This window comes from Eucyclogobius newberryi, unplaced genomic scaffold (assembly GCF_026437365.1).
Source record: "Eucyclogobius newberryi isolate DKJ021-1_F unplaced genomic scaffold, fEucNew1.0.hap1 SCAF_350, whole genome shotgun sequence".
Lineage (NCBI taxonomy): Eukaryota > Metazoa > Chordata > Actinopteri > Gobiiformes > Gobiidae > Eucyclogobius > Eucyclogobius newberryi.
In genome coordinates, this window is record NW_027316002.1 from 1 (window position 1) to 17,896 (window position 17,896).

Here is a 17,896-nt window from a genome sequence, read left to right on the forward strand (position 1 = left end):
TGTCCTTTTTTAGACCAAGAAAAACCACGGTAGTTACAATCATTATTATCATTATTATCATTATCATCATTATTATTATCATCATTATTATCATTATTATTATTATCATGATCATTAATCATAATCATAATTATAATATTAATATTTGCAAAAGCAACTTATTATTCAACATTAAATTACCCAATTAAACATTTGTGTTCATTTCTGTTTCCTGTTTGAAGCAATATTTTAAGGACTTTTCACTTTATTTTGAACGATTTATTATTGCTACAGTCGTGACAGAACAGTTTAACACCGAGACCATCGCAGTTTCACCCTGAACTCAACCAGGACCCTCGCCGCCGCTCTGCGCTCGTGACCCTCGCTCTGCGCTCGTGACCCTCGCTCTGCGCTCGTGACCCTCGCTGATGATGCACTTTGATGTGTTTGATGTGTGAATCCTCAGGTAAACCGTGCTGCTTCATCTGGTCAAAAGCTTGTGTGATACTTACTATATGTATATATATATATATATATATATATATATATATATATATATATATATATATATATATATATATATATATATAAATATATATATATATATATGTGTAACTTTGAACCCTAATATTGACCAAGTATTCATCAAAAAAAGGTGGAGTAAACCCGGTCGTACCGGAGATGCTGAGGCTGGTCTTGCAGTTGGTCTTCCCAGCCTGGTTCTTGACGTGACAGCTGTAAACGCCAGAGTCGCTGACCACCGTGTCCTTCACCACGAGCAGAGACACGTTATTCTCAAAGCTCGTCTCATATTTGTCCGAGGTCTGGATCTCGGCGCTGTCCTTGGTCCAGGACACGGTCAGAGGCTGCGATCCCGAAACACGAGCCTCGAAGCGAACGACTCTGCCCACGCCTTCCACCAGCGAGTCGGACGGGCGCTTCGTGAAGGACGGAGGAACTTTACGCTCTACAGAGGAGACGAGGAGATGAAGGACGGAGACGGATTAAAGGAGATGAAGGACGGAGAGAGGTTAAAGGAGATCAAGTGAAACAAGCAGAATCTCACACCATCGAAGGTTTAACATGAAAACACCAAACGAGACAAACACTTAACGTAATTTCAACTTCAAAACCGTCGTGATAAAACCAAAACAGAGCTGAGAATGTTTCACCGACCCAATGACAAAACTGTACAGAGCAGAGACCAGGAACGTGCAAACAAAACTGACCCAATGACAAAACTGTACAGAGCAGAGACCAGGAACGTGCAAACAAAACTGACCCAATGACAAAACTGTACAGAGCAGAGACCAGGAACGTGCAAACAAAACTGACCCAATGACAAAACTGTACAGAGCAGAGACCAGGAACGTGCAAACAAAACTGACCCAATGACAAAACTGTACAGAGCAGAGACCAGGAACGTGCAAACAAAACTGACCCAATGACAAAACTGTACAGAGCAGAGACCAGGAACGTGCAAACAAAACTGACCCAATGACAAAACTGTACAGAGCAGAGACCAGGAACGTGCAAACAAAACTGACCCAATGACAAAACTGTACAGAGCAGAGACCAGGAACGTGCAAACAAAACTGACCCAATGACAAAACTGTACAGAGCAGAGACCAGGAACGTGCAAACAAAACTGACCCAATGACAAAACTGTACAGAGCAGAGACCAGGAACGTGCAAACAAAACTGACCCAATGACAAAACTGTACAGAGCAGAGACCAGGAACGTGCAAACAAAACTGACCCAATGACAAAACTGTACAGAGCAGAGACCAGGAACGTGCAAACAAAACTGACCCAATGACAAAACTGTACAGAGCAGAGACCAGGAACGTGCAAACAAAACTGACCCAATGACAAAACTGTACAGAGCAGAGACCAGGAACGTGCAAACAAAACTGACCCAATGACAAAACTGTACAGAGCTGAGACCAGGAACGTGCAAACAAAACTGACCCAATGACAAAACTGTACAGAGCAGAGACCAGGAACGTGCAAACAAAACTGACCCAATGACAAAACTGTACAGAGCAGAGACCAGGAACGTGCAAACAAAACTGACCCAATGACAAAACTGGACGAAGCAGAGACCAGGAACGTGCAAACAAAACTGACCCAATGACAAAACTGTACAGAGCAGAGACCAGGAACGTGCAAACAAAACTGACCCAATGACAAAACTGGACGAAGCAGAGACCAGGAACGTGCAAACAAAACTGACCCAATGACAAAACTGGACGAAGCAGAGACCAGGAACGTGCAAACAAAACTGACCCAATGACAAAACTGGACGAAGCAGAGACCAGGAACGTGCAAACAAAACTGACCCAATGACAAAACTGGACGAAGCAGAGACCAGGAACGTGCAAACAAAACGGAAACACAGAATTTACAACCAAATACAAATGAAACAAAATGAAACCAATTTCCATAAAGTTCAAGCTTCTGACATCGTTTCACCTGAGAAACCAGATCCTGTCACTCACATTCAGGAGCGATTCCAGAGGTTACCTAGCCTCACTGTGATGGTCAGAGGTCAGGTCAGAGGTTACCTAGCCTCACTGTGACGGGTCAGACGTCAGGTCAGAGGTTACCTAGCCTCACTGTGATGGTCAGAGGTCAGGTCAGAGGTTACCTAGCCTCACTGTGATGGTCAGACGTCAGGTCAGAGGTTACCTAGCCTCACTGTGATGGTCAGAGGTCAGGTCAGAGGTTACCTAGCCTCACTGTGATGGTCAGAGGTCAGGTCAGAGGTTACCTAGCCTCACTGTGATGGTCAGAGGTTAGGTCAGAGGTTACCTAGCCTCACTGTGATGGTCAGACGTCAGGTCAGAGGTTACCTAGCCTCACTGTGATGGTCAGAGGTCAGGTCAGAGGTTACCTAGCCTCACTGTGATGGTCAGAGGTCAGGTCAGAGGTTACCTAGCCTCACTGTGATGGGTCAGAGGTCAGGTCAGAGGTTACCTAGCCTCACTGTGATGGTCAGAGGTCAGGTCAGAGGTTACCTAGCCTCACTGTGATGGGTCAGAGGTCAGGTCAGAGGTTACCTAGCCTCACTGTGACGGGTCAGACGTCAGGTCAGAGGTTACCTAGCCTCACTGTGATGGTCAGAGGTCAGGTCAGAGGTTACCTAGCCTCACTGTGATGGTCAGACGTCAGGTCAGAGGTTACCTAGCCTCACTGTGATGGTCAGAGGTCAGGTCAGAGGTTACCTAGCCTCACTGTGATGGTCAGAGGTCAGGTCAGAGGTTACCTAGCCTCACTGTGATGGGTCAGAGGTCAGGTCAGAGGTTACCTAGCCTCACTGTGATGGGTCAGAGGTCAGGTCAGAGGTTACCTAGCCTCACTGTGATGGTCAGAGGTCAGGTCAGAGGTTACCTAGCCTCACTGTGACGGGTCAGACGTCAGGTCAGAGGTTACCTAGCCTCACTGTGATGGTCAGAGGTCAGGTCAGAGGTTACCTACCCTCACTGTGATGGTCAGAGGTCAGGTCAGAGGTTACCTAGCCTCACTGTGATGGGTCAGAGGTCAGGTCAGAGGTTACCTAGCCTCACTGTGATGGTCAGAGGTCAGGTCTAGCCTCACTGTGACGGGTCAGACGTCAGGTCAGAGGTTACCTAGCCTCACTGTGATGGTCAGAGGTCAGGTCAGAGGTTACCTAGCCTCACTGTGATGGGTCAGAGGTCAGGTCAGAGGTTACCTAGCCTCACTGTGACGGGTCAGAGGTCAGGTCAGAGGTTACCTAGCCTCACTGTGATGGTCAGAGGTCAGGTCAGAGGTTACCTAGCCTCACTGTGACGGGTCAGACGTCAGGTCAGAGGTTACCTAGCCTCACTGTGATGGTCAGAGGTCAGGTCAGAGGTTACCTAGCCTCACTGTGATGGTCAGAGGTCAGGTCAGAGGTTACCTAGCCTCACTGTGATGGTCAGAGGTCAGGTCAGAGGTTACCTAGCCTCACTGTGACGGGTCAGACGTCAGGTCAGAGGTTACCTAGCCTCACTGTGATGGTCAGAGGTCAGGTCAGAGGTTACCTAGCCTCACTGTGATGGGTCAGAGGTCAGGTCAGAGGTTACCTAGCCTCACTGTGATGGTCAGAGGTCAGGTCAGAGGTTACCTAGCCTGACGCTGCACTGGCAGGAGTCATTTCCGTCGATGTTGGAGATTTCGCAGGAGTACGTTCCGGCAGAAGTTTCTCTGTCGTTGTTGAGGACGTCGAGCTCACAGCGCCCCCTGGTGGTCCTCACGTTGTACTGGTACGAGGCCCAGATGAGTTTGCCGTCCTTCTTCCAGGTGGCGTGCACATTCTCGCTGCCAGCGTACGTGCACGCCAGGGTCAGAGGTCGTCCCAGCTCGTGGGAAATGTCGTGGAGTTTGTGAAGGAAACGTACTGGTTCTGAGGACAGCGACACTGCAGAGTTAAAGCTAAAACGCTCACACATGACACTTCAAATAAACTGCTAAAATGCGGGAGGATGAACATAAGAAACATAAATATTCACGATAAGGCCAAGGTGAAAAGCACAGGAGCCAACGCAGAAGAATCAGAATCGTCTTACGCAGATATTTGATCAATACAAGTGTAACATAGCTTTGATGAACGTGTGAATAAAGTGATTAAAGGTTGAACTCTTTTACAGCAGATTCACGTTTCTCCATTAGCACGGTCCCTCGTTAGCCCGTGTTAGTTACCTAGAGTGACATAAGCGTGGCAGCTGTCAGAGCCGTCCTTGTTGGTAATTTCACAGCTGTAGCGCCCCCTAGCTTCCTCGCGGTCGGCGTTGAGCACGTCCAGGATGCAGCTGCAGTCCGTGGTCTTCACGTTGTACTTGTACGAAGCCCAGATGGGACGTCCGTCTTTCCTCCAGCTCACACTGACGCGCTGCGTGGCTCTGAAGGCCACGCGCAGTAACAGCGCCTCCCCCAGGCAATAAGTGGTGTTCTCCAGTTTACGCACGAAGTGGGGGGGCTCTGGGGGGGTTAGGAAGCAAGAGATGATGTCACAGGAGCAAAGTCCAGTTTGAAGAGAGTCAGAGGAGCAGAAGTCAGCGTTAGCGAAGTAGAACCTGTAGCATTAGCATTAGCAGTAGCATTAGCAGTAGCATTAGTGGTTTGTGAAGGCTTTTCCTTGACCAATGACATCACATGTCTGTAACTAATGATGATTGCAGTCATTGAGACTTTTACATTTTTAATCAAATAAAGGTGTGAATCTCTGACTGAAACTTTTACAGAGAGAATCTTTATGAAAAAGGGTTTTACTGACATTTTCATTGAATAATGTCACTGTCTTTGTTATAAAAGGGTCATTTTAGATGTTTTAGAGTCAAACGTCACATTAGACAAATACCACTACAATAAAGGCTTTTACAGTCCACTTCTGCTCGACTTTCTAACATATTAAACATTTTATGAAGCTCAAATTAACATTTTAAGGCTTGAAACAAACTGATATTTCAACCCTGAAAATTGTTCCTTATTTTATTTGCTCTAAACACGTTAGATTTTATGTCAGTTTATTATGAAAAATGTGTTCTGAGCTACTTCCTGTGAACTCCACTGCCTCTGGAATTTAGAACATTCTGACGCTTTATTAGTACCTCTCCTCTTAGTAGTATTAGTAGGAGTATTTGCAGTATTAGTACCTCTCTTCGTGGCTCTACACAGCACGTGGGCGTCGCTCGTGGCAGTAGTCATAGTTGTAGTAGTATTAGTAGGAGTATTTGCAGTATTAGTACCTCTCTTCATGGCTCTACACAGCATGTGGGCGTCGCTCGTGGCAGTAGTCATAGTTGTAGTAGTATTAGTAGGAGTATTTGCAGTATTAGTACCTCTCTTCGTGGCTCTACACAGCATGTGGGCGTCGCTCGTGGCAGTAGTCATAGTTGTAGTAGTATTAGTAGGAGTATTTGCAGTATTAGTACCTCTCTTCGTGGCTCTACACAGCACGTGGGCGTCGCTCGTGGCAGTAGTCATAGTTGTAGTAGTATTAGTAGGAGTATTTGCAGTATTAGTACCTCTCTTCGTGGCTCTACACAGCACGTGGGCGTCGCTCGTGGCAGTAGTCATAGTTGTAGTAGTATTAGTAGGAGTATTTGCAGTATTAGTACCTCTCTTCGTGGCTCTACACAGCACGTGGGCGTCGCTCGTCACCTCGCTGCAGCTGTTGGAGATGGTGATGGAATACTTTCCTTGCGCCTCCTCGCGGTCTGAGTTGAGTACTTCGAGGCGACACGAGGAGTCGGTGGTTTTCACGTTGTATTTGTACGAGGCCCAAATGGGTTTGTCGTCTTTGGTCCACGACACGTGGATTCTCTGACTCCCGGAGAAGCGACACTCTAAAGCCAACGGCTGACCGAGCGAGTACGAGGTGTCCTGCAGCGGAGAGAGGAAGACTAGGGGCTCTGAGGGGAGGAAGAGCAGGGGAAGAGGAGGAAGAGATGAGGAAGAGCAGGGGAAGAAGAAGAGCAGGGGAAGAGGCAGGGAAGAGGAAGAGATGAGGAAGAGGAGGATGAGATGAGGAAGAGCAGGGGAAGAAGAAGAGCAGGGGAAGAGGGAGGGAAGAGGAAGAGGAGGATGAGTTGGGGAGCAGAGTTAGAGCAGGAAAACTACTGAAGCTGAAGCTTGACTTTTAAAGGTTAGAATTGATATGTATTGGCTGTATATTAGCCGTGTATTGGCTGTATATTAGCCGTGTATTGGCTGTATATTAGCCGTGTATGGGCTGTATATTAGCCGTGTATTGGCTGTATATTAGCCGTGTATTGGCTGTATATTAGCCGTGTATTGGCTGTATATTAGCCGTGTATGGGCTGTATATTAGCCGTGTATGGGCTGTATATTAGCCGTGTATTGGCTGTATATTAGCCGTGTATTGGCTGTATATTAGCCGTGTATTGGCTGTATATTAGCCGTGTATTGGCTGTGTAATAGCCGTGTATTGGCTGTATATTAGCCGTGTATGGGCTGTATATTAGCCGTGTATTGGCTGTATATTAGCCGTGTATTGGCTGTATATTAGCCGTGTATGGGCTGTATATTAGCCGTGTATGGGCTGTATATTAGCCGTGTATTGGCTGTATATTAGCCGTGTATTGGCTGTATATTAGCAGTGTATTGGCTGTATATTAGCCGTGTATGGGCTGTATATTAGCCGTGTATTGGCTGTATATTAGCCGTGTATTGGCTGTATATTAGCCGTGTATGGGCTGTATATTAGCCGTGTATGGGCTGTATATTAGCCGTGTATTGGCTGTATATTAGCCGTGTATGGGCTGTATATTAGCCGTGTATGGGCTGTATATTAGCCGTGTATTGGCTGTATATTAGCCGTGTATTGGCTGTATATTAGCCGTGTATGGGCTGTATATTAGCCGTGTATTGGCTGTATATTAGCCGTGTATTGGCTGTATATTAGCCGTGTATTGGCTGTATATTAGCCGTGTATGGGCTGTATATTAGCCGTGTATGGGCTGTATATTAGCCGTGTATTGGCTGTATATTAGCCGTGTATTGGCTGTATATTAGCCGTGTATTGGCTGTATATTAGCCGTGTATTGGCTGTGTAATAGCCGTGTATTGGCTGTATATTAGCCGTGTATGGGCTGTATATTAGCCGTGTATTGGCTGTATATTAGCCGTGTATTGGCTGTATATTAGCCGTGTATGGGCTGTATATTAGCCGTGTATGGGCTGTATATTAGCCGTGTATTGGCTGTATATTAGCCGTGTATTGGCTGTATATTAGCCGTGTATTGGCTGTATATTAGCCGTGTATTGGCTGTATATTAGCCGTGTATTGGCTGTATATTAGCCGTGTATGGGCTAAATATTAGCCGTGTATGGGCTGTATATTAGCCGTGTATTGGCTGTATATTAGCCGTGTATTGGCTGTATATTAGCCGCGTATTGGCTGTATATTAGCCGCGTATGGGCTGTATATTAGCCGCGTATGGGCTGTATATTAGCCGTGTATGGGCTGTATATTAGCCGTGTATTGGCTGTATATTAGCCGTGTATTGGCTGTATATTAGCCGTGTATTGGCTGTATATTAGCCGTGTATTGGCTGTATATTAGCCGTGTATTGGCTGTATATTAGCCGTGTATTGGCTGTATATTAGCCGTGTATGGGCTGTATATTAGCCGTGTATTGGCTGTATATTAGCCGTGTATGGGCTGTATATTAGCCGTGTATGGGCTGTATATTAGCCGTGTATGGGCTGTATATTAGCCGTGTATTGGCTGTATATTAGCCGTGTATGGGCTGTATATTAGCCGTGTATGGGCTGTATATTAGCCGTGTATGGGCTGTATATTAGCCGTGTATTGGCTGTATATTAGCCGTGTATTGGCTGTATATTAGCCGTGTATTGGCTGTATATTAGCCGTCTATTGGCTGTATATTAGCCGTGTATGGGCTAAATATTAGCCGTGTATGGGCTGTATATTAGCCGTGTATGGGCTGTATATTAGCCGTGTATTGGCTGTATATTAGCCGTGTATTGGCTGTATATTAGCCGTGTATGGGCTGTATATTAGCCGTGTATGGGCTGTATATTAGCCGTGTATTGGCTGTATATTAGCCGTGTATGGGCTGTATATTAGCCGTGTATTGGCTGTATATTAGCCGTGTATTGGCTGTATATTAGCCGTGTATTGGCTGTATATTAGCCGTGTATGGGCTGTATATTAGCCGTGTATTGGCTGTATATTAGCCGTGTATTGGCTGTATATTAGCCGTGTATGGGCTGTATATTAGCCGTGTATGGGCTGTATATTAGCCGTGTATTGGCTGTATATTAGCCGTGTATGGGCTGTATATTAGCCGTGTATGGGCTGTATATTAGCCGTGTATTGGCTGTATATTAGCCGTGTATTGGCTGTATATTAGCCGTGTATTGGCTGTATATTAGCCGTGTATGGGCTGTATATTAGCCGTGTATTGGCTGTATATTAGCCGTGTATTGGCTGTATATTAGCCGTGTATTGGCTGTATATTAGCAGTGTATGGGCTGTATATTAGCCGTGTATGGGCTGTATATTAGCCGTGTATTGGCTGTATATTAGCCGTGTATTGGCTGTATATTAGCCGTGTATTGGCTGTATATTAGCCGTGTATTGGCTGTATATTAGCCGTGTATGGGCTGTATATTAGCCGTGTATTGGCTGTATATTAGCCGTGTATGGGCTGTATATTAGCCGTGTATTGGCTGTATATTAGCCGTGTATTGGCTGTATATTAGCCGTGTATTGGCTGTATATTAGCCGTGTATGGGCTGTATACTAGCCGTGTATGGGCTGTATATTAGCCGTGTATGGGCTGTATATTAGCCGTGTATGGGCTGTATATTAGCCGTGTATTGGCTGTATATTAGCCGTGTATTGGCTGTATATTAGCCGTGTATTGGCTGTATATTAGCCGTGTATGGGCTGTATACTAGCCGTGTATGGGCTGTATATTAGCCGTGTATGGGCTGTATATTAGCCGTGTATGGGCTGTATATTAGCCGTGTATTGGCTGTATATTAGCCGTGTATTGGCTGTATATTAGCCGTGTATGGGCTGTATATTAGCCGTGTATTGGCTGTATATTAGCGGTGTATGGGCTGTATATTAGCGGTGTATGGGCTGTATATTAGCCGTGTATGGGCTGTATATTAGCCGTGTATTGGCTGTATATTAGCCGTGTATTGGCTGTATATTAGCCGTGTATGGGCTGTATATTAGCCGTGTATGGGCTGTATATTAGCCGTGTATGGGCTGTATATTAGCCGTGTATTGGCTGTATATTAGCCGTGTATTGGCTGTATATTAGCCGTGTATGGGCTGTATATTAGCCGTGTATTGGCTGTATATTAGCGGTGTAGGGCTGTATATTAGCGGTGTATGGGCTGTATATTAGCCGTGTATGGGCTGTATATTAGCCGTGTATTGGCTGTATATTAGCCGTGTATTGGCTGTATATTAGCCGTGTATGGGCTGTATATTAGCCGTGTATGGGCTGTATATTAGCCGTGTATTGGCTGTATATTAGCCGTGTATTGGCTGTTTATTAGCCGTGTATTGGCTGTATATTAGCCGTGTATTGGCTGTATATTAGCCGTGTATTGGCTGTATATTAGCCGTGTATTGGTTGTATATTAGCCGTGTATGGGCTGTATATTAGCCGTGTATGGGCTGTATATTAGCCGTGTATTGGCTGTATATTAGCCGTGTATTGGCTGTATATTAGCCGTGTATTGGCTGTATATTAGCCGTGTATTGGCTGTATATTAGCCGTGTATGGGCTGTATATTAGCCGTGTATTGGCTGTATATTAGCCGTGTATGGGCTGTATATTAGCCGTGTATTGGCTGTATATTAGCCGTGTATTGGCTGTATATTAGCCGTGTATGGGCTGTATATTAGCCGTGTATTGGCTGTATATTAGCCGTGTATTGGCTGTATATTAGCCGTGTATGGGCTGTATATTAGCCGTGTATTGGCTGTATATTAGCCGTGTATGGGCTGTATATTAGCCGTGTATTGGCTGTATATCAGCCGTGTATGGGCTGTATATTAGCCGTGTATTGGCTGTATATCAGCCGTGTATTGGCTGTATATTAGCCGTGTATTGGCTGTATATTAGCCGTGTATTGGCTGTATATTAGCCGTGTATGGGCTGTATATTAGCCGTGTATGGGCTGTCTATTAGCCGTGTATTGGCTGTATATTAGCCGTGTATGGGCTGTATATTAGCCGTGTATTGGCTGTATATTAGCCATGTATTGGCTGTATATTAGCCTGTATGGGCTGTATATTAGCTGTGTATTGGCTGTATATTAGCCGTGTATTGGCTGTATATTAGCCGTGTATTGGCTGTATAATAGCCGTGTATTGGCTGTATATTAGCCGTGTATTGGCTGTGTAATAGCCGTGTATTGGCTGTGTAATAGCCGTGTATTGGCTGTATATTAGCCATGTATTGGCTGTATATTAGCCGTGTATTGGCTGTATAATAGCCCTGTATTGGCTGCGTAATAGCCGTGTATTGGGTGTGTAATAGCTGTGTATTGGTTGTATATTAGCCGTGTATTGGCTGTGTAATAGCCGTGTATTGGTTGTATATTAGCCGTGTATTGGCTGTGTAATAGCCGTGTATTGGCTGTGTAATAGCCGTGTATTGGCTGTGTAATAGCCGTGTATTGGCTGTGTAATAGCCGTGTATTGGTTGTATATTAGCTGTGTATTCGCTGTGTAATAGCCGTGTATTGGCTGTGTAATAGCCGTGTATTGGCTGTGTAATAGCCGTGTATTGGTTGTATATTAGCCGTGTATTGGCTGTGTAATAGCCGTGTATTGGCTGTGTAATAGCCGTGTATTGGTTGTATATTAGCCGTGTATTCGCTGTGTAATAGCCGTGTATTGGCTGTGTAATAGCCGTGTATTGGCTGTGTAATAGCCGTGTATTGGTTGTGTAATAGCCGTGTATTGGTTGTATATTAGCCGTGTATTGGCTGTGTAATAGCCGTGTATTGGCTGTGTAATAGCCGTGTATTGGTTGTATATTAGCCGTGTATTGGCTGTGTAATAGCCGTGTATTGGCTGTGTAATAGCCGTGTATTGGTTGTATATTAGCCGTGTATTCGCTGTGTAATAGCCGTGTATTGGCTGTGTAATAGCCGTGTATTGGCTGTGTAATAGCCGTGTATTGGTTGTATATTAGCCGTGTATTGGCTGTGTAATAGCCGTGTATTGGCTGTGTATTAGCCGAGCATTAGCCGTGTTACCAAGCATGACGTTAGCGCTGCATTGAGCCTGGCTGCTTCTGTTTGAGATCTGGCAGGTGTAGCGCCCCCTGGCTTCCTCGCGGTCAGCGTTGAGCACCTCCAGGATGCACGAGCGCTCAGTTTTCTTCACATTGTACTTGTAGGAGGCCCAGATGGGCTTGTCGTCCTTCCACCAGGAGACGTGGATGTGAGGGCTGCCGGTGTAGCCCACCACCAGGCTCAGTGGCCGGCCCACCCTGAAGACCACGTCCCGGAGCGGCCGAGTGAAACGCACAGGCTCTGAACGAAGGTTAAAGGTCAGTCAGTCACAAACACAGATCTACAGCTACAGAAACACATACAAGAGTTCAAAGGGTTTAGTCACAATATGAATCTGAATATCAGCAGTTTGGACCATGTGGAGTATTGAAAGTCTAAAATATGTCTGATAATATTCTATTTCAATGGCAGAAATATGTCTTGAAACAATGAATAAAATATGAATAATGCAACAGTGCATTTCATCACACTTTTCAAATAAAACATGGTATTTAATGGAACATAATGGAACGATTATCTATGGAAAAACAATTTAAATTCAAATAAGAAAGGACCAATGTTGTTTTCTGCACTGAGATTAAGGGTTTATTACATTTCGAACATTTAGATTTTTTCACTCAAGGTCCTCTTTATATATTGTTTGTGGAGTTATACTCGGCCATAAAATGAGAGAAATTAGCATTCTTCAATGTCTATGTAAATATAAATGATTCTTAAACAATAAAACTGGTCCAAACTGCTCTAATCCAGATCAACATTCTGATTTGAACCGTTTTTATTCTGTAAATGATATTTCTGCAGCGATGAGTTTAAGACTCCCAAACTAAAGAGCAGGAATGTGAATTTAGTGCGTTTTAGTTCAAGCTTTTGTCTTTCTAAAGTTCGGGCCAGATCTACAGAGCAGCTGACGTTACGAGTCTAAAACTGCAGTTTAAAAAAACAGAAAATATCAACTCAAACTGATGAACCAGGAAAAGTCACACAATTCTCCAAAGAATCAGGAACAACACCAAATTATGACCAAACAAGGCTTCGAAATCTAAAGCTGACAAAAAAGCAAAAAACATTAAACTCAATATGTGCATCAAAGAGAAAAGCAACAGCATTTTATGGGAAATCCACCGAAATAAAACCAGCAAAAATAACTGTGATTTGAAAACATTGTCAAAGCATTTGAAGTTTGAAGAGAACAAACCAGAAGCACAAAGACTGAAAATACAACCATCACCTTTGCATTCCACACGAGGAGCACAGAGCGGCTGAAACAGGATCAAACACATCAAAGAGCCACATTTAAGAGCAAAACGCAGCCTGGATTCCACCAAAACAGTCGTGTTTGAGCGGAAAAATGAAGCAAAAGCAACTTTTCCAAAGCAAACAACAAGGAAGCCCAAACGTGAATCGTTTGTGTCGTTCTAAGAAAAACACATGTAAATCACAAATGTAACTTGAATATTTCAACAACTGTGGAGCGTTTTGACCAAACTGAAGCCAGAAGAACCCTCAGCCTTTGAATCAACAGAAGAAAAACATCATTCTAACCAAAAATAACCCACAAATCCAAAATCCAACTTGAACGTCCGGTTTTTCTGGTCTTTAGTGGCAAAAGTGAGACTGGAAAATGAACCAATCAACAAATGATTTAACTTTGACTGAAACTGTGAATGTTTCTGTGAATGTTTTGTTCCCTTTAGACTCCCTTTAGGCCCTTGCGTCTGCTGCTTTGTGGCTGTGGTAAACCTGGCCCTTGTTTGGTTGTTTGGCGCCCCCTGGTGTTACCTAGCGTGACTTGGGCACTGCACGTGGCTGTGTTCTCAGAGTTAGAGATTTCGCAGGCGTATTCTCCCTGCGCCTCGTCTCGGTCAGAGTTCAGCAGCTCAAGGACGCACGAGTCTTCTGTCTTCTTCACGTTGTATTTGTACGACGCCCAGATGGGTCGGCCATCTTTCCTCCAGCTCACGTAAACGGGCGAACTGCCACTGAAGCCGCAGTACAAGGACACTTTACCGCCCAGACGATACGTGGTGTGGCGGAGCGGACACGTGAAGTGCACGGGCTCTGGAAGTGAGAGGAGGAAGTGAGGCGGAAGTGAGGAGGAAGTGAGGAGGAGGTGAGGAGGAAGTGAGGAGGAAGTGAGGAGTAAGTGAGGAGGAGGTGAGGAGGAAGTGAGGAGGAGGTGAGGAGGAAGTGAGGAGAGTTAGAGGAGAAAGTGAGGCGGAAGTGAGGAGGAGCTGAGGAGGAAATAAGGAGGAAGTGAGGAGGAGGTGAGGAAGTGAGGAGGAAGTGAAGAGAGTTAGAGGAGGAAATGAGGAGGAAGTGAGGAGCGTTAGAGGAGGAAGTGAGGAGAATTAGAGGAGGAAGTGAGGAGGAAGTGAGGAGAGTTAGAGGAGGAAGTGAGGAGAGTTGGAGGAGGAAGTGAGGAGGAAGTGAGGAAATAAGTCCAGAGTATCACTTTTTCCACATCATATAATGTCAGTGACCTTCAGTATAATATGTGGCTATTTCCCTATATTCTATATAAACTATATAAGTGCTTATCCTGTTGTTAGTTACCTACAGTTTACTCTTATGGGCTTGTGGTTGTTAGTTACCTACAGTTTGCTCTTATGGGCTTGTGGTTGTTAGTTACCTACAGTTTACTCTTATGGGCTTGTGGTTGTTAGTTACCTACAGTTTGCTCTTATGGGCTTGTGGTTGTTAGTTACCTACAGTTTGCTCTTATGGGCTTGTGGTTGTTAGTTACCTATGCGCACGAGGCAGCAGCAGGTGGCGCTGTTCTCTGTGTTCTCCACTTCGCAGCTGTATTTGCCGATGGCGTCGCGGGTGTCACAGTTCAGGATGGTCAGCGCGCTTGAGCGGCTCGTCGTCTTCACGTTGTATTTGTACGAAGCCCATATGGGACGGCCGTCTTTCCTCCACGACACGTAGATCCTCTGGCTCCCGCTGAATTCACACTCCAGGGTCAAAGGTCGGCCCAGTTTGTAGAAGGAGTTACGCAGACGCTGCACGAATCGCACCGGTTCTGTGAGAGTTAGTGCGTTAGTGACAGAGTCAGGGTTAGGGACAGGGACAGGGACAGGGTCAGGGACAGGGACAGGGACAGGGTCAGGGTCAGGGACAGGGTCAGGGACAGGGACAGGGTCAGGGACAAGGACAGGGTCAGGGACAGGGTTAGTGACAGGGTCATAGGCTAACCAGGGTTGAACTGGGATGAAACCAGGTTAGACATTGAGACTGAACCAGGACTAAACCAGCCACTCCAACCAAGACTAAAGACTAAAGACTACGACTAAAACAAGAGCTAAACTAGGTCTAATTCAGCTCAAAACCGAACCTAAATAAGGAAAGACAATGACAAAACTGAAAACTGATTTGAACCAGAACAAGAAGAAGACTAAACAGGGACTAAACAAGGACTAAACAAGGACTAAACAAGGGTTCAGTTTGCTCAGATCCTATGCTTAAAAGTCTAAATAACTGCTAAACCAGGATTCAAATCAGCACTAAAAAAGTCTGAAATGGTTTAAACCAGGACTAAACCACACCTCTCAGACAGACACTTTGTATTCTGCAGTTCTTTACCCAGCCTGACGGTGGCGCTGCAGCTGTCCGTCCCGGCCTTGTTGGAGATTTCACAGCTGTATTTCCCGGCGGCTTCTTCTCTGTCTGAGTTCAGCACCTCCAGACGACTCCACGTGTCTGTGGTCTTCACGTTGTATTTGTACGAAGCCCAAATGAGTTTGTCATCCTTTTTCCACACAACGGACACGTGTTTGCTGCCGCTGAAGCGAGACTCCAGCACTAACGGCTCGCATACTCGGAAGAACGCGTCCTGCAGAGGCTGAGTGAAGCGCGGCGGCTCTGAGGGCACGAGCAAGCACAAAGTTCAAGTTCTCACAGCTGCTCTCAGGAGTCGACAATGACTGTTACATTATGGTCACTCACAAGAATCATGACACTAGTATTTCATATCATGATATATTTAGGTCAAAGGCAGAAAATGTGCTACATTCAAATGTAAATGTCTAGATGCCAAAAGAAAGATCCAAAGTCTGCTCTTCTTTTGTTCTCAACTAATATCACTAATATATTGTATAGTAGTATATATATATACCACTATAACATATTGTATAGTAGTATATATATAATAGTATAGTAATCATATTATAATAGAATGTAATATAATAATAAAAATGTATCATGATTGTATAGGAAAGACATTTTTTAAAGGTCTCATTTCTTTGCACCTGTCTTGCACGTGGCTTTACTGTCTTAGTACACGTGTGCACTAGGGCGCCCCCTGTCTTAGTACACGTGTGCACTAGGGCGCCCCCTGTCTTAGTACACGTGTGCACTAGAGCGCCCCCTGTCTTAGTACACGTGTGCACTAGAGCGCCCCCTGTCTTAGTACACGTGTGCACTAGGGCGCCCCCTGTCTTAGTACACGTGTGCACTAGGGCGCCCCCTGTCTTAGTACACGTGTGCACTAGGGCGCCCCCTGTCTTAGTACACGTGTGCACTAGAGCGCCCCCTGTCTTAGTACACGTGTGCACTGAGCGCCCCCTGTCTTAGTACACGTGTGCACTAGAGCGCCCCCTGTCTTAGTACACGTGTGCACTAGAGCGCCCCCTGTCTTAGTACACGTGTGCACTAGAGCGCCCCCTGTCTTAGTACACGTGTGCACTAGGGCGCCCCCTGTCTTAGTACACGTGTGCACTAGGGCGCCCCCTGTCTTAGTACACGTGTGCACTAGGGCGCCCCCTGTCTTAGTACACGTGTGCACTAGGGCGCCCCCTGTCTTAGTACACGTGTGCACTAGAGCGCCCCCTGTCTTAGTACACGTGTGCACTAGAGCGCCCCCTGTCTTAGTACACGTGTGCACTAGGGCGCCCCCTGTCTTAGTACACGTGTGCACTAGGGCGCCCCCTGTCTTAGTACACGTGTGCACTAGGGCGCCCCCTGTCTTAGTACACGTGTGCACTAGGGCGCCCCCTGTCTTAGTACACGTGTGCACTAGAGCGCCCCCTGTCTTAGTACACGTGTGCACTGAGCGCCCCCTGTCTTAGTACACGTGTGCACTAGGGCGCCCCCTGTCTTAGTACACGTGTGCACAAGAGCGCCCCCTGTCTTAGTACACGTGTGCACTAGGGCGCCCCCTGTCTTAGTACACGTGTGCACTAGGGCGCCCCCTGTCTTAGTACACGTGTGCACTGAGCGCCCCCTATCTTAGTACACGTGTGCACTAGGGCGCCCCCTGTCTTAGTACACGTGTGCACTAGAGCGCCCCCTGTCTTAGTACACGTGTGCACTAGAGCGCCCCCTGTCTTAGTACACGTGTGCACTAGGGCGCCCCCTGTCTTAGTACACGTGTGCACTAGGGCGCCCCCTGTCTTAGTACACGTGTGCACTAGGGCGCCCCCTGTCTTAGTACACGTGTGCACTAGAGCGCCCCCTGTCTTAGTACACGTGTGCACTAGAGCGCCCCCTGTCTTAGTACACGTGTGCACTAGAGCGCCCCCTGTCTTAGTACACGTGTGCACAAGAGCGCCCCCTGTCTTAGTACACGTGTGCACTAGGGCGCCCCCTGTCTTAGTACACGTGTGCACTAGGGCGCCCCCTGTCTTAGTACACGTGTGCACTGAGCGCCCCCTGTCATAGTACACGTGTGCACTAGGGCGCCCCCTGTCTTAGTACACGTGTGCACTAGAGCGCCCCCTGTCTTAGTACACGTGTGCACTAGAGCGCCCCCTGTCTTAGTACACGTGTGCACTAGGGCGCCCCCTGTCTTAGTACACGTGTGCACTAGGGCGCCCCCTGTCTTAGTACACGTGTGCACTAGGGCGCCCCCTGTCTTAGTACACGTGTGCACTAGAGCGCCCCCTGTCTTAGTACACGTGTGCACTAGAGCGCCCCCTGTCTTAGTACACGTGTGCACTAGGGCGCCCCCTGTCTTAGTACACGTGTGCACTAGGGCGCCCCCTGTCTTAGTACACGTGTGCACTAGGGCGCCCCCTGTCTTAGTACACGTGTGCACTGAGCGCCCCCTGTCTTAGTACACGTGTGCACTAGGGCGCCCCCTGTCTTAGTACACGTGTGC

The 17,896-nt window shown here is 46.5% G+C and overlaps 1 protein-coding gene across 1 annotated transcript in view; it reads right to left on the reverse strand.

The window, feature by feature from the left end:
- Positions 1-655: 655 nt before the first annotated feature.
- Positions 656-17,896, reverse strand: part of LOC140375896 (titin-like) — a gene marked incomplete at both ends in the record, with an annotated part of 78,146 nt that continues 60,905 nt past the window's right edge. Inside the window, 8 exons of the mRNA XM_072461942.1 lie at positions 656-946; positions 4,109-4,387; positions 4,684-4,962; positions 6,102-6,395; positions 11,761-12,039; positions 13,579-13,857; positions 14,543-14,821; positions 15,382-15,660. Of these exons, the coding sequence (XP_072318043.1) occupies positions 656-946; positions 4,109-4,387; positions 4,684-4,962; positions 6,102-6,395; positions 11,761-12,039; positions 13,579-13,857; positions 14,543-14,821; positions 15,382-15,660 (2,259 nt within the window). The remainder of the gene's footprint in view (positions 947-4,108; positions 4,388-4,683; positions 4,963-6,101; positions 6,396-11,760; positions 12,040-13,578; positions 13,858-14,542; positions 14,822-15,381; positions 15,661-17,896) is intronic.